This window comes from Eumetopias jubatus, unplaced genomic scaffold, assembly GCF_037043125.1.
Source record: "Eumetopias jubatus isolate StellerSeaLion01/CBP00866 unplaced genomic scaffold, mEumJub1_p1.0 scaffold_5, whole genome shotgun sequence".
Lineage (NCBI taxonomy): Eukaryota > Metazoa > Chordata > Mammalia > Carnivora > Otariidae > Eumetopias > Eumetopias jubatus.
This window is the reverse complement of record NW_028274811.1, coordinates 112,883,503-112,901,101: the sequence shown is the minus strand read 5'-3', so window position 1 is coordinate 112,901,101 and position 17,599 is coordinate 112,883,503. Positions and strand designations below refer to the sequence as shown.

Here is a 17,599-nt window from a genome sequence, read left to right as displayed (position 1 = left end):
CTTATTGCCTTGGGTTCTAAAATGTTGCTTGGTATTTTTATTACAATGTAATTAAGTTTATAATCATTACAGTATTCTCTGCTTGAAACATTTTAATAGTGTTGCAAGGACTAGTAGAAATAGGAAAATCTCTTGCTATTTGTTGATGAAAATAATAGTAAACACAACCTCCAAAACGTCATTTGTAGGCCATAGGAGCATGAGCACAACCATATGGGAGGAGATAACCAGTCTCTCCCTTCATATATATTTTTTATTTTCTTGTTATACCTTCCCAAAACAGAGACATTCAACAGTAGTTAGAATGGCCATCTCCCAACATTTAAAAAAAAACTGCACCCCCCAATGGGTGAACAAAGTAGAGTAGTAACCTAGAGTTCAGCTGGGTAAGCCACTGCAGAGCCTTAAGTGGTGAGGTCTTCCAATTTCAGAGTGATGTGTCTTCAACTTGTATCATCATTTTAGTGGAAAAACATAATTTAATTTTGGTGAAATGAGATTCATCTCCCGACAGGATTAGTAACAGCATTCACTGAATTTCACATTCTTCTTTTGTGAACTGTGAAGAAAATGAATGGTAGCTAGAAGATCAATGGGATTCCAGCTCCAGCTGCAGATGGAATGAAGATATACCAGGACAAAAACAGCTATTTTTTGATTTACAAAGCTAACAGCAGTTTTAAATCTGCAACTTAATTACAGACCAACTACACCACAACCTTTTCAAATGGCAAAAATACAAAAAAGTTAAGTGTTACAAAAATATTTCAGAAAAAGTGCATAGTCTAAGTGCATAGTAAATAAAAGCACTGAAAAATATCTTGCTAGAGGGAGTTCAGCTTGGAAAAGTTATTACCAAAGCTAAACATTTTTATTTTACACAAACTATACTCAAAAATAGCTTTATGAGACTGATTTCTGGCTAAAAGTATCAAAGGGTTTATTATTAGTCAAGAAACAAATACCTTAACTGACATGGGTGGATAGAAAAGAAACAAATAAGCTGCCTACCCCAAAAGTTCGCACTCATTAAGATTTCTGCAGTGTGATGGTGCTAACAGATCCTTTAATAGCAGAATGTGGTAATCAGGGATTAATTATTGCTAAAGTAGTTTTAAAAAAGAAAAAAATAAAACTTAAACCTGACACAATCTGACCAAACATGTGTCAATGTACAGTTTCAAGGTTATTTTTACAAAATACCTACATTTACACAACAGGCTTCTGGCAGCATTTTCAGACAAAGGTTCTTTTAATTTATCCTGACATGCTATAAATGAATAAATTACACTAAAGAATTACTGTCAGTAAGCTTTTCTTTCTCTTGGGTCAGAGAGAGGCAAGAAAAGAGTGCATTTAAGATTGAGAGGAAGCGCAGATAACTGAGGGAAAAGAACAGGGGCTTAGGGAGGGTCAGCAATCACATGAACCTCACCTGGTGGGATGCTCTCCAAGGTTAAGAATCAACCTGCTCAACTCCAATTAACAAGGAATTTAAAGAAAAACTACAAAATGGTAGTTAAACCCTTTAACGCTTTCATTCTTAATCAAACTCAGTCCAGCTGTGTAGTCTGAGGCTGCAGGAGTTACACCACCAAGCCCTGGCAGCTGCAGCACTAGGGACTGTGCCTGCAAGTCACTAAAAAAGGAAAAATTAAAGAATGCCTTTCCCCTTCAGACCACACACACAAAAATTAAATTAAAAAATCTGAGGAAGTTTTAACGCTAAATCTAAAATGATTTGCAAAGGAATAGTATGTAACAAATGGCTTGAAGTAGTCTATTAAAAAATTGGGGAGATTTTGATTTCATAGTGAGTCAGCAAGGCATTTTTGTTGTTAAAAAAAATCTCATTTCCTTACAGAAACAGTTTTTAGTTTTTAATGAACTTGTAAACAAAAAAGCTCCCATTTCAAAATAAAAACAAAATCCCAGATCATATAGATGTTTACAGTGATTACATTTATCTAAGCAACATACATACATGTTCAGTTGTAAGATGTTAACTAAATTTCTGTGACAAATATGTTTTTTTAATACCAAGAACATTATAGAGTTAATGCAGAGTCCTAAGGATAATCTAGTAGTCACTAAGTTTTTCTTAAGTCTTCACTTTAGATGCTGTTATTTCTAGTACAGGTAAGCAGGCAGAGTCTTTCGTATGCTCAAACACTGGAATCTTTGGTTGCTACCATATCAGCTGGCTTGCAAACAAGAAGCCAACCATTTTAAGAATGTTTTAAGTGAACAACTTGCAAACCCCAGGGATGGATAAACCCTAAGAATGCACAATTGTGAGCATTTACAACCATCACAACTGTGGCTGAAGACTGTTCATGCCGTTCTTCTGAAATGAGATCTCAAAGCAGTATAGTTCAAAAGATTTTAACAAAAAAATTGGCATATGCACAATTTCTCCACCAATTTGTGTGTCAACCATTTAGTTAACTTTTCCACTTGAAAAAATGCAATAGAAAACTGGACACCATGTTTCACTATCTCAGTTAATATTCACAATTACAGCGGCTACAACTCGGGACACGGCATCACCAATGCTGCCCAGAGCCAGTTTATACTGAAATTAAGTTCTTTACACCAAGTAAATGGTTGTTCACAACCACTGGCTAGTGTACATATGAACTAAAATTCCTAGATTTGGGGAGAAACAAATGCTGCTCCGATCATCTGCTCTGCTTCTTCTGTTCCTCGATTCATGCTTAGAAACCTGTTTAAAAAAAAAAAAAATCAAAACAGAAAAAAGAATGTTAAAATCCCAAGTTAAAAAATGTATTTAAAAAAAAAAAAAACTACACCCAAAATTGGGAAATTGGGTGCAACTAATAATTACTTTAGAACGGTGACTCGTGTTATTTTCATCTATTTGAAAATGACTAGGTCAATTTTTTAAAACAAGAAAACACCCTTTTCTGTTCTGAATGCCTTTAGGTAGGAGTGGTATACAGTCAATCAGTACTCCCAGTCAGCATACAATTCTCAAGCTGGAGATTACTGGTGATTCCAATGAGCCTGTTTTGTTTACTTCCATATCTCTAATACCTAGAGCATGTTATGTGTTCAAGTATTTATCAAATGAATGAAAAATAGATTGCTTTGCCTTAAAAACTAGAAAGTATGTATGTTTTAATCATACTGTCCAGGAACCTTTCTGCACATTATTTCTTTCTGATACAAATAAGGAACAATAAGCTTTAATAATAAATGTACTCCACACATAACTGAATTATTCCATAGAACACAAACTTGTAAGTATGATTTTTATACAGAAACCATGTCTTTCAAAATTCTTTACTTCCATCAATTACATTAAAAAGGTGAGGTTTTGCCCCAAATTTGAAAATATAAACAAGCGAGGCCTTTTTTTTTTTTTTTGGCTTTATTTATTTCTTAAGCCTTCCCACCCTATAAATACTACCCTCCTCCCACACAATTAGACTCTTAAGACTTCCACATCCAGGCAGGTCTGAATAGAAAACAGCTTCAGGTAATAATAGCTGCATGTCTCATCTGTGGCTAAAGACCACTAAAGGAAATGCTGATCTCTATTACCTAAAAGCTTTATCTATGGCTAAAGGCAGAAAGGAAATATGCCTACTTCTCAACATGAAAATCCCATCAGTACCACCACCTCTCACCAACAGCCATCCTTTGAGGTGTCTGTGCCCCTTGGTGCATCCCCTTGCAAACTCTTACAGCTGCCTCATTATTGCTCTTTCTAGCTCACTCTGATCTCTCACTTCTTTAGCATTGAAACCATGTTTTTGTTAATCATAAACTTCTCCTTTTGTACTTCTCAAACATTTGTTGGATCATCTCCAATGGGCTTTGTGGGATAAATAATATGCTCCTATAATGTGCTTTGTATGCATGTATGTCGCCCTTTTCCAGGATAATACCACACATTGATATGTCATTTCTTGGTTAATACTGTCTCACTCGTTAACTAGGAGTTTTTCCATCTGAGGGCAGAAAGTCATCTTCATCCACTTAAAAACATATTGGGCTAAAGACCTAAGGACAAACAATTAAGTGTCGTACACTTTTCTTTCTCCACCTTGACTAACGGAGTTGGTACAAAATAGACTTTTGTTGCCTGTCCAAGTACTAAATTCATAAAGCAAATGCCAAAAATGAAAAGCAACGAAACTTTCTAAAAATGTGCTTCGCCACAAGAAGTATTATCTATTTGGTGTGTATTACTGAACAGAAATACCAAGGTAAGCATAAGAAAAGGCTGTCAAACCAAACCTGAATTAAGTTTTAAAGTAAGACCATATTCTGTAACCTAATTTCAGTGTTAAAATACAGATTATAAAGCAGATTAAAACTATGAATTAGCTGAACAGAAATGGCCCTTACCCTGATGAGTATTTGAAGTCCCACAATTATTCTTAAATATGATAAAGAAAAATGTTTACCCAACTACTAAAATGATTTATCATAGCTTGCTATGCAATTACATTATATTGAGCCATTTAATTACTACGCTGAATATCCAAACAGCTTTAAAATGGAAACCACTGTCACTAACTAAAAAGAAAGCTTAAGTTGTATTGTCAGTCAAAATATTAGAAACTCTTCTGTCTTTAATAGGGATAAAAACTGTATCTAGATTAAGTTTTATCTGTTCATCTTTTAATCTGACATTTTAGAAATTCCTGGGTCAATTAATGATTACAATTGCTTAGGGATCAGATAAAGGCTAGCCTAAAAATATTCCTGGTAGAATAGAGCAGTCAAATCCAGATTTGACTCTTCAGATCGGCCAATGGTAGGATACTCCACCCAGGGATCAATGTTTCTCCAGTGAATTGTCCTAAGATGTTACTGAAGATTAAGAAAAATCTCAATGGGAGCATTCAGCAGGTATTCAACATTCAATCTTCAAGAGCTAAGTATTCTTTTTCCCAGTGTGCATGAGTCCTTGGTTTTTATCTTGTAGTTTAGGTGGTCTCTCCTGGCTTCTGGCTTTTAAAAGTCCCAAAACCCATCTTCACTGCAACAACAGTTAAAATAAGGAATGGATCCCTTTGTTCCTAAAAAAAAGAGGAAAAAACAAAGTTAAAACAGAGCTGGATGATCACTGGGACCACTGAGTTAATAGCTACATTTAAATTTCTTTTCAAATCTGCAAAAGAAAAAAAAAATGTTTATATTTAACTAATGAGAGTCTACCCTCTTACTCCAAAATCTGAAGATTATATATTGGCTCTTATTTGTGAATTCACTTCAGATGTCCCTGATTTTTTTTTTTTTTTAAATAGAACCACAAACTAGTTCAAGGAGCTATTTATATAATAGTATGGCTTAGAAGTTTGTGATGGGCTTTTGAAATTTTTGGATCCTTTCACAGTAGAAAATTGACTTTTTAAAAGCAATGTGAAGACAAGATCCATCTTCATGCAATGTCATTTATCAGGCAAACTTTTCCACAACATGCCTGTGTGGGTTTTTTGGTTACACAAAAATCAGAATCAAGCTTGGACGATTCTGAATCAGACTGGCACTTTATTAAAAGTTAAAGAAAAACAACTACAATAACCTTTCCTAACTAAACTAAAAATGTATTAAAAGTTGGGAAAGAAAGAAAATAGATTTTATTTTTATCACTACAAATAAATGACAACAAGTATACAAGATACATATTACCGCTAAACTGCATTTAAGAAAACCAGACTAATGATCTGATTTCTTTTGTCTTCCCTATTACAGAATTCTGAGGTTGTTGAACTTTAAAATACCTGTTACAACTGATTCCTTCCCCAACTGGTAGATGGTCTGCATTATACATCACTGAGTCACAACAACACTGTACTCTTCTAGGTCTTCTGACTGTTGTGGTATCCATCCAATCTGACAAGTTGAAGTTTTTCATAGGTCCAGCAAGCCTTGGAGATGTGGGCTTCAGATCACCACAAATCAATTCTTGCACACTCCTCTTCACTTCCTGTTGGGGCACTGAGCTCTTTTCTCTCCAGTTGTACTGTCCACCGTGAAAAAAGCTGACAAAAATTTCAGCAAGCAGATGCAGCTCCCTGGCACTTCTTTAGATTGAGTATATTCACAGAAGATCAGTCTCCAGATATTTCAAGGTCTTCCCCTGTGATTTGGGTTACGTTGCTGAGTGACCAGCCACCTTCCTAGCAGCAATTGGTGAAGTCAGAAAAAGTTAAGCTAGACATAAATGGTAGGTGAATCCCAGTAAATACTGGAAGGTAATTCAAGGAGGACCATGGACATGGTAGGAGAATGTGATGGCAAAATATTTCTATCTTTTGTCAACAATTTGACATCCACATATATTATGATAAAATTATGCTTTGTATCAATGGCTGGAGTAGTGAACAGATGGGTAAGATGATGAGAAAAGAAATGTGAGGATCCAACTTTGGCTTCACTACCTTATGAAATCCTCCCCATCTCTGACCTCAACTAAAGAAATGGTGATCTTAACTGGATTCTGAAGTCCTAAAAATATTTCCTTTTCCTTTAGTACTTCCTTCTTAAATGTCTTGAAAGGTACTTTCCTGATAATCACATATAGCTGAAAAGGAAGTGAAATGAATCTGAAAGTGCCTCAGATGTGAATCTTTTATTTTTCTCTTTAATATGCATAAAAACAGTAATTATAATCTCGTGGCACACGAGCACTGCAAATTAGTACAGATCATAGTGGGCTTTATATGAGAAATGCCTTGTTTCTTAGTCTTTTGATGGGCTTTGGAATGGAATATTTTGAAAGATCTTTTCTTTAGAAAAGTAATTAGGAAAGAAGTCTGTTACACACAACAAGCTCATCTTAGCTGAGTAAGGCAGACTTTAAAGAGTCTTTCTGGACATTCTCAGTGAACTGCTGAAACAACTTAACACTTTTCCATGGAAGAAACATTTGATATAAACTTTTCAAAAAATAGAAATAATAATATAAAATATTAGTCGGTACCACCATTTGGGGGATTTTTCCAGGAATAGATATTCCTGCAATATATAGCTCTACCTGTTGAAGATTTATTTAAGAAACTCAATTCTCTGTGGGAAACCTCTGAGAGTGTAACTCTGAATGAAAACTGATATGTATTTAAAAAGCATCTTCTAAAATTTTAATTAGAAAAATGTAGTATAATGTTATCAGCATCATTGAAAGGATTTCTTGGAATCAGCAAATAGCTGAGCTGCATGAGCTCTTCCTTAAATAAAAAACTAGTGTAGTGTACCCTTTAGAGACTGAAAATCAGGAAATAAGTAACCTAGAGCGACTGTCTTCCAACTCCAGACTTAATAAAAGATTTCTTACCATGTGACATGGATAATGGGATTGGGGTTAGAGAAATAGGCTCCCTATACTCATTTCTGCTATACTGTCATAGCTTTAAACATAGGGGCTTTCATGTGCTATTTGTTTGGGGAACTAAACTCTATAACCAAAATAAATCTTTTTGAGAAGTCAAAGATCAAATACAACTCCGCTGTTTGTATTCTATGGCATGGCACATTTTAGTAGCAAGCAGTATTTCACTTGCAATCAAAATATACTACACCTCAAAATGTTTCTCTGAAAGTAGTCAATGGTAAGTACATTTTATGGAAAAGTCCAATTATTCAAAATTTTACAAGTTGGTGTTTATGTAATAATTTGTATAAACCACGGGTCTAACACTGCTATGAAAATTTTATAAGATTTTCTTTTCTTTCTTTTTTTTAAAAGTAAATTCTACCCCCAATGTGGGGCTCGAACTCATGACCCTGAGATTATGAGTCACATGCTCTACTGACTGAGCCAGCCAGGCACCCCAAACATCTTTTAAGATTTTTAAGTTGCTTTTATGTAAAATAGTTACAATACAAAATTAAGGATTAAACTTAAGTTTAATTACAATTTCTTTCCAAGGAAACATACTAACTCAGTGGATCCAACTTCTCATCTTTAAGACCTAGATAAGGCAGGACAAAAATTCTGCTTGTTTATTGAGAAAGAGACACACAGTAAACTAACAATGGAACTAACTCAAAATAAGGGAATTCTTTCTGAAAGCTGCTGAATGCCTGAAGTGAGATGTTCTAGGTCAGAGGAGATTTCAATCTAATTTTAGTTCTAGAAACTGCAACTCGTGACGATCCTATTATCCCAGCTAGCTTTAGGCAAAAATTGGTTTCATTTTATGAAAAGAAGCAAATACCCTATAGATGTCAGGTATTGTAAGTCCTAAGTTTAGAACATTACATTCGTAGGACCATTTCTCAGAGACACTAGCTACCAACCTACCTCATTAAAAGCATGGCACTGTGATTAGTCATACAATGATTAAAACACTCAAAAGGGACAAGTTTAAGTCCCAACTGAGACGCAGAGGCAAGCATTAGTGTTTGCTATCCTGAGCTGAAATTTCATCATCTAAGAACCCCCATTACATTAAGCCTTCAACTGTGAATCCTTCCCAAATACAGAAACATGGAAGAGAAGAATCTCAACTTCATTCCTAATAGATGAGCTGCTGGGATGAGGATGACATCAGTGAATTACACTTCTCGAAAAGTATTCTCAGATTAGTCTACTTTTAACTTACAAAATTTTTAAAATACAATTCTAAAAATATAGACCAAAGACGACTAAGTTCAGACTAGAGCAGTCATTCAGAAATTAAATAATTAGAAACCAAAGACCAAACCTTACCTGCCCACCACTTCCAGAAAGTAGGCAGGTATCAGGAGGTAAGCCCCAGAAAGGGGGTAAAGAAAAACAAACAAAAGCATGAAACACAGGAGTCGAACTGTACGGCAACAGTGGCAAGACTGGAGCTGTGCCCTAACAGTTCTACTCCTTAGTAGCACCAAGAGTGCCAGAGACAGAAAGGAAATAGACTAGCAGTTCAGTGGCATTTGCCCCAGTTTTTTCCCCAATTTGCAAAGCCTAACTGAAGAATTCAATTCCACAACGATCCCCCAGAACCTGAGTATTTGCAAGATTTTATAAAATAAAGCCCAAAACAAATAAGAACCTCACATAGTTAAATCACAACTAAAAGAGAGATCTGGTTTTTGACTAGGAAGGATGTGTCGAGCTTTTCAGTTACTTGAGCATTTTAAGAGTGCAAATGAGATGCTCTGCAACTGAGAAGATAGACACTTTGGGGGCAATGCCAGACTCACCTCTGGAAATTAGATCATGTTCACATTTTTCCATTTTAAATGCTAAAGCTTTAACATGCAGAAAAAAATTCTCAACACTGTTAGTCTGAAAGAAAGTCCAAATACCATAGCTAACCAGATTCATTATTAAAAAATCAACAAGTGTTAGGTCTAGGATTTTGGATTGATTGATTATACCATATTCCCAACACCAAATATTTATTTTGGAAAGGTTAATGAATGAGTAAAAAAGATGCAGTTGTTAAAAATGACCCAAAATCCCAAGAGAAATGATATAATATATACACACATATATGTATATACAAATACATATACATATATATATGAACAAGGACATTTGGGTTTAAAGTTAGTAGTCAAATTTTCCAAGGACGTCTTTTTTTAAAAACACAGAGCCAAATTTTTACTTATTTTAAAACCACCTCCTCGATCTAACACTGTTAGAAATGAATGAATTACCCAATTTTGTGTTCAATTTGTTCCCTGTAACGTCACTTGGTTCTTGGCTACTAACCTTTCATGTTACTCTTGGTTTTGTCAGTTTGCTTGCCTGTGGGGGTTTGGGCCTGCTGACCCTGCCCACTTGAAGAGGCTGCCTGCTGTGCTGCTTTCTGCTTTAACATTGTCCAATCAAATGTGTAGTCATATTGGTGGTTCAGGGTCCTGTAAAACACAAAATGATATATGTTAATCCTTTAATAATAGAGTCTAGTTAAATACTACATTGAGCTTTCAAGACAGTGAGGGCACTTTTTAAGGAAATGGTAGTATTTTCTCTTAATTATGGTAACTTCTAAAAGATTTCATTCCATATACATGACTTTTTAATTGTTCAGTTCATTAATTCCACTTTTTACAAGTCACAATTGAAGGAAAATGATGTCACCACTTCAGTCTGATGTATTCATTAAGAATAAATCATCTCCTTTTTCAAAAAAGAAGCCAACTTTATTACTTTCTTGAAAGAGGCAGGAGAGTGGGAATGAACAGCAGCATGAAAAAAACATGGAGTCAAGCTGTCAATTATCTAGGGAACCATCCAAATAGGGGGTACCTTCTAAGAACAAATCAGAGTTAAGTATTAAGAATGTAAGCTTGTGGGGGAGATATGTATGCTGGTGGCCTGGAAAGAAGACTTTTCTGGGGTTAGAGAATTACCCCCAATTCTTAATCCTCTTCCAACTAAGATTTCGGGCCACATGTACTTTACTTCCCCCTCTGCTCAAGACCAATTCTGGGTTGCACCTAGGGAACCCCAGAGTCTGAGGCCTGTCTCCACACAATCATAGACCCTGTAACTATTTTAATTGCTGTTAATCTTGTTATTAAATAGGGTTCTGTAGCAAAGCTGAAGAGTTCCAAGGGCCACCAAGAATCACTTCTATCTAATATGAATGGCAATTATCGTGGAAAAGTTAAATTCTACTTTGAGTCTGACTCAACTGTTTCTCTATCCCAAACTAAAATAATTTCAAGCACATTTGCACCACAAATGGAAACATGCCAAACTCAGTTTCTTTCTTTTATTATTTTTTCCAAACTCAGTTTCTTAAGATTTTATTCATAGGGTTTAGACCCGCTTTAATTTGCTACTTGTCAGGACAGATGTGTTGGGTGGATTTAACTAATTTCCCTCACTAGAGTCTACAGTCTTAAAAACACCTTAAAAACTGACCTGAAAAGAATGCGGAATAGCTGCCTCAGATACATGTAATCCGGGGCTTCTTCAAAGCGCAGCCCACGACAATAGTTTAAGTACATGGCAAATTCTGCAGGAAACCCCTAAAGTTCAAGAGTTAAAACACAAAGTAAAAAAACAAAAAAATTTAGGTACAAAAATAAATGTATTTAAATACAAGTAAAAATTCTTTTTGAGGACAGTGTTTCACTACTTTGCCGTAAGATCTGAGAACTAAACTAACTATATAATATGACTTGGTATCCTCATAAATCCTGACTACCTCATCATGTACATCTTTTAATATTGGCAGGGGAAACATGGATCCTTTCCCTATAGTATTATATTCTTAAGTAATTTAGATATCCAACTTGTTATTGTTTTATCAATGTCTAATACTTCAATGGCAACAATGAACAAATGACCAAATGGACGCCAGTAAGGTTCTTTGCCACAACAGGTCAGTGAACTGGCATTTTCTCCCCAACTCTGTAATTACTTTTTTGGGGAAACAGTATATACCTATATTTATAAACAGAAAAGTAAAATCACCTAGAGTACAAACATACGGTGCAACCACCGTTGTGATACAGATCAATCCAATGCTTTGTCCTACGAAAAGATTGGGTTTGCCTTTTCTTTTATCCGTAATTGTTATTATACTGCATACATAACATATTGTTTTTCCACTAACATTATATTGCAATTATCCTTCTGTGTTATTTCCAACATAAGCTTCTGAATGGCTGCATAATATCCAGACCAGTGAATACATCATAATTAACTTGTTCCCTGTATCTGGTCATTTAGGCGATGAAAATTTTTCTTTCATAAACAGTATTAATAAGTACACCTGTGGGCATAAACTTTTTACACGCTCAGCTTCTTAGGAAAGATTCTCAAAAACGCGTAACACATCTTTAAGCCTACAGATATTAACCACCAAAAAGGATTTTGCCAGTAGGAATATAGAAATGCAAAAAATTTAAACAAAAATCCCTACACACCCTGCCTCGAGTGTATGTGAATGTGAAGGTAAGTTAAAAAGACAGTCTCTTCCCACAACCTTCGAATTTTGAGAAATTTCTCACATGCAGGAAGTTAAGGTGGGATATAATGGACATACTTGCAACATTTATTTTTACTCCCTGCATTGATATAGATATAATTTTTATGCTACTTCAGTGTTCGAGATGGAAAGCTGAAACCTTTTAAGTGATAAATATATTGTACGTTTTATTTAAACTCTTAATATGACTTTAAAATTTTTAATATACTTTCATGGTCTGTGTTAATGGTAAGCAGCATATACCAAATGAACTTGCTTTTATGTGTATTACAAATAGAGCTAAACAACTGCCAACTAAAAGTCAAATAATTTACTTCATGCACTGCTACCTTATGAAAACAGGCAAAACCTTATTAACAAAAGAAAATTACCAATATCCTAAGAATTACAGATATGAAATAAATAGTTACCAGTGGACCATGAGACTGAAAACAATCTCACTATTTTACAGTAATACTAATATTCTTTGTTCACTGCACCCTCAGATCAATTTTAAGTGGCTAATCCAGAAAGACCTAGTTCATTATTTCTAGATCAAAATTAAGACATAACCCAGAAGCAGACAATGTACTAACCCTCCCTTTCTTTTCCTGTAAAAATGGCTGACTTTTCCAATAATCCAAATGAATCATAATGTTGCATGGATATAGTAGTGTATAGACAGTATGTTTTGCTTCCAGAAGTATAAGATTGCAAAGTTATGTGGGTGCACTATAACACACGAACATTTTATTCATTCACCTAAAATGTATTTCATAATTTAAAACAAATCCCAAGAGTCTCAGAAAAGATGACAGTCTCTTACCCATCCCAACCCCTCCTTTACTGTAGATCTAGAGAAAATGGAAAAGCAAATTTGTGGACAGGGAGACATAAAACATCACCTCTCCCCCCCTCCACAAAGTACTATTTCAACACCATGTTCATTTCCCCCTTCTAACACCCAACTATATAATTATATAATGTTTCCTAATCATTTCAGGTACACAATTGTCTGAGATGACCGTGTGGTTTTCTTTCAATGGAATAGACCATGGTTATCCAACATGACACAGCTACTTCTCCATTCTCAACTTACAGGCTTCTCTAACAAAGTTTGAGATCTCAGGGAAACAAGCCTGACTCAAACTGTCATCTATATTGTTGGACATTGGCTATTTTGGATTGCTGTGATCTGCCTTCGTTTCTCTACTCCTTGATGTCCCTGACAACCATCAATATCCTTTCTTTACTGGCACCGGTTTAGAGATAAGGAGAATATTTCCTAATTCTGTCATAAATTGGTGAGGTTCCACTAGAAAATGTCACCTGCCCTGTTCTTCTTCCTCTAATTTTTAACAGATTATAGGGCCCAAACAAACCAGAAACATAAAATGCTTATTTAAAATGACCCATATATTCAAGCCACTCTTAAAGATACTTAGAATTATCAAAACATACATTTAAAATAACAAATAGCTACCTAACAGGATGTTTAAATTCCAGACTTCTTGGATTATTTATATTAAAAAAAAAAAAAAGCCATCATGCACACTTACCTTACATAAAACTTCAACAGGAGTGGACATCTTCTTTTCACTAATCTTTTCATATTTTTGCTTTTTTGTTGCAGCCTGTGGAAAGTAAGAATCAAACCACATAGACATATTCAATACTAATAAGAACCTTGTTAGTTTAACCCACCAGATACGAATGTAAACTTGAGATTCAAGAGAAATCATAACCTGGAATAAAAAATAAATCAAAGTACAATATACCAAAATTTCCAACCCTAAACTGTCAGCTTTTTATATGAGTTTCTACTTTAAAAACATTTTTAGCTGTTAAGAAAGGGTGAGTTTAATAAGAACATGATTTAATGGGTGGAAGTTAAATCTGAAATGAGTTTCCACAACCCATATTCAACACAAGGGCAAAGGTATAAGTAGATCAGTAACAAAAACAGTGCCCATCATTTAGTAACACTAAGTGTAGTAACATTATTAAGTGAAATCAAAATATTTTTCCAATGTAAAAATAATTCATATTGGATAGAACTATCCATACAAGCACTGAGCAACTGTCTAGTTCACAGATGCTCAATAAATACAGGGACCATTTTCCTTTAAAGGACCAATAAAGTATCAAAAGTAGCCTTTAGGGGCGCCTGGGTGGCTCAGTCATTAAGCATCTGCCTTCGGCTCAAGTCATGATTCCAGGGTCCTGGGATCGAGCCCCGCATCGGGCTCCCTGCTCAGCGGGAAGCCTGCTTCTCCCTCTCCCACTCCCCCTGCTTGTGTTCCCTCTCTCGCTGTGTCTCTCTCTGTCAAATAAATAAAATCTTTAATTAAAAAAAAAATTGCCTTTAAATTCTAGGACACAGTGAGTTATCATTAACAGACTCAGAAAAGTCAAGGTGAAACTCCTAATTAATAGAAACAAGTGTTAGGATAATTAAGATAGCTAGTATTACTAGAAGAACCAGTTTTACTACACATAAAAGTATACATTTTCAACATACTGGCAACACATCAAAATGAGAAAGCCTCCACCTTTAATTAGCCCATGTCAATTTCCACTGAGATTAAAGCTACTGGTTACCAATGGGTATCTGCTTACTGTCCCAAAGGAAATTGTTCTTTAGGCCTGACTACAGGATTCCATTAACTTAATTCTTAAATGATCAGATTTTATTTTCCCAATAAAAGGTAAAAAATAAAGTTAATTTAGTCTCAGAAAGCCTGTTTGAAAGGGATCTTAGGGGCACCTGGGTGGCTCAGTTGTTAGCATCTGCCTTCGGCCCAGGTCATAATCCCAGGGTCCTGGGATCGAGCCCCGCATCGGGCTCCCTGCTTGGTGAGGAGCCTGCTTCTCTCTCTCCCTCTGCCTGCTGCTCCCCCTCCTGCTTGTGCTAACAAATAAATAAAATCTTTAAAAAAAAAAAAAAAGAAAGAAAAGAAAGGGATCTTAAAAGTTCATCTCCAATATGTACTTTTATTCTTAAAACAAAAAACTGGGAATGGGAGTCTCATTTACCTTTAGTCCCTGCCATGGCAGGCTGGTTCTATTAAAATACATCAAAACATATCCTAATGATTCCATGTCATCTCGGCGACTAGAAAAGAAAATGTAAAGTTATGAGCTGGAATTATTATGGAAAACGTGTGAAAGAAAGGCAGGTACACAAGAGGTTTTCCCAAGCGAGGAGAAAAAGCAATTTGGTGGCTTGTGAAAGAACGTACTTAAAGTAATAAAAAATAAAAAATAAAAATAAACTAAAAAATTAAAAAGTTCATAAAGAGTTATAGCTAACAAAATTTTCTCACAGAATACAAAATTATAAAATCCAACACAGTCCTGCAATTTAATTTTTAAAGAGCAAAAAGGATTTAGCTGAACAACTTTCTAAATGAAGTTAATAAAGATGGAAGAACAAAGCAGGATACTTTTAAGTTTTGCAGAAGCTTATAAAAAAAGAACTTGAGGGATGCTGAAATATATCATTTTAAAGCTAGTTAAGCATCTATATGAATATATATACACACATACACTGAACATTTCCTAAGCTTAAAATTCTTCTCTTGAGGTTCCCTAACCTGGAAGCATATCATTTATCATTTCTATGCTTGTTTTAAGGAGCAAAACTGACTGATAAAAGATAAAGATGAAAAACCAGGAAAAAAAAGAAAATAGAAGATCTAGAAAAAGCAAAGAGATCATGACAATGTTTACCTCAATCCAGATCCTATAAATTTATGTAGGAGTGAAAAGGTAGAACATGAGATGGCCCACCAACCCCTTCTTGGTCCATCAGGACTCAGATAGTAACATTTTCCTAGTAAAAATAAGTAACTAATACATTCTTCTCCAAAATTTAACTTATACTACTAAAATAAAAGAAGTCCAAGATCAGCATTAAGAAAATAAGTACTGTCTTCAGCTGCAAAAAAATAAATAAACAAGATAAAACTGCATGTATGCTAACTTTCCATCATGCAATATTTTCTCCCCAAGAGACAACCTTCAACAAAGAAAACAAAAGGTCTCTCATTTAATTGGCTTCTCAGCACTAACTAAAGCCAACAGGTAAAAGGATTAACATGCATCCTTCAAATCCTCAGCCCAAAGACGTCTTTATGTATCGTTACAAACTGGTTAAAATATTTCAAAAATCCTTTAGTGACTTTTGCTATGGATTTGATAAACACATTCATTTTTCAAACTCACCTCTGTTCAATCCCAAGATGTGCATTGATGCTAGCGTATCGAGCAGTGCCAGTGAGATTTTTATCTTCTCTGTACGGTATGTGTTGCCTTGTCCTGTTGTCTCTGTACTTTTTGGCCAAACCAAAATCAATAAGGAATAACTTTAAAAGAAAATAAAGAGATTTTAGGCTTCCAACCTTGTTCAACTGAACTGCTTCTTATTCTTAAATGGCATTTATACTATCTTGTTCAATTATATCAAAATAAAGTATCACAGGCAGAAAACATGAACAAACAACACTCCAATAAGCTTCTACTAGTCCTCATCAATAAATCAAGTTAAAAAAAATACAGTTTTAAGTGGTTGATCCTTGTGAGCTGAAACAACTTCACAGGCCCAGTTTACTATACACTCAGGAGCCTGTCTTTAGAAAGGTAGTGGAAAAATATATACATGTTTGTTAGCAGAGCTGACAAGTGTGCTGTGTGCCATGATGAAATCTGACATCCTGTTACTGTTGGTAAACAAGCATGAGGTTTCAAAAACTAAACATAAACTATCTGGAATTCTTCCATTTTATAAAGGCCATTCTTCATTCAGTATGCCAACAGAATGTTCATTATTTAAAATAAGATAACTCTGAAAGTTTGATATTGACAACAAACCCAAAATTTTTATTAACAAATAATAAGGATTTTTTTTTTTAAAGCGTGCATTACTTCCCACTGACATTTATCCATGTTATCAGGTTAAACTTCTGGGAAATACAGTAAGCTGATCAAAAGCTTTAAAAAGTACTTAGTATTTACTTATATCAAGATAACTTACAATCAGCAGTTTAAAGGAGCTAACTAAAAACCATACTAGTATTTTAGTGCTGTCTTATTTATATGGTACACAGGGAATAAGATAGTCATTTATAATGTAGCTAATTTTTAAAAGTAACTGAGGTTTATTCTCCATGATTAACACTTTCAAAGAAGGAAAAAACCTGTTTTTGATCAAAAAAGAAAAAAACCCAAAATATATTAATATTTACCTACCTTCTAAAGCAAAATAAATAATCTTTACTTCAATTTTTAGTCCTGATCATAAATTCACTTATTAAAGTTATGTTTACAAAGATTATCCAACAAGGCAGGTCTATGTGGCCTTACAGTACCAAAGCCCTAGACTTTTTTCCCCCTAGTTATGCCTACATTTTATAGTTCTTTTTTCCATTAAGTAGACTTTGGGTCCCTTCTACCCAGTTTATAATCTGTAATATCCTAGAAAATTGGTCACCTAGCCTATTAGAGTCTGTATAAGAATAAATAAAGTGAGTGATTTAGGTGAAAAGATGTGATCAAATGCCTCTCTTAGGAGGATGAAAAACACTTCTATCGAGGGGTACCTGGCTGGCTCAGTTGTAAGAGCATGAGACTCAGTCTCCGGGTTGTGAGTTCCAAGACCCATGCTGGGCATAGAGAGTACTTAAATAAATAAATCAGAAAAGGAAAAG

General features: G+C 34.8%; 1 protein-coding gene across 5 annotated transcripts in view; it reads right to left on the bottom strand.

Annotated features, from left to right (window-relative positions):
• Positions 1-214: 214 nt before the first annotated feature.
• CSNK1A1 (casein kinase 1 alpha 1) overlaps positions 215-17,599 on the bottom strand; it is a 47,718-nt gene continuing 30,333 nt past the window's right edge. For 2 of the 5 annotated variants that reach the window (XM_028106512.2, XM_028106516.2), the window contains 6 exons: positions 16,119-16,258; positions 14,928-15,006; positions 13,451-13,525; positions 10,841-10,947; positions 9,680-9,828; positions 215-2,725 (listed from right to left, as the gene is read on the bottom strand). In XM_028106512.2, coding sequence (XP_027962313.1) covers positions 2,718-2,725; positions 9,680-9,828; positions 10,841-10,947; positions 13,451-13,525; positions 14,928-15,006; positions 16,119-16,258 — 558 coding nt within the window. In that variant the 3' untranslated portion in view covers positions 215-2,717. Of the gene's footprint in view, positions 2,726-2,748; positions 5,055-9,674; positions 9,829-10,840; positions 10,948-13,450; positions 13,526-14,927; positions 15,007-16,118; positions 16,259-17,599 lie in introns of those variants that run through there. The other 3 variants (XM_028106515.2, XM_028106514.2, XM_088023507.1) reach the window with 3 other exon arrangements.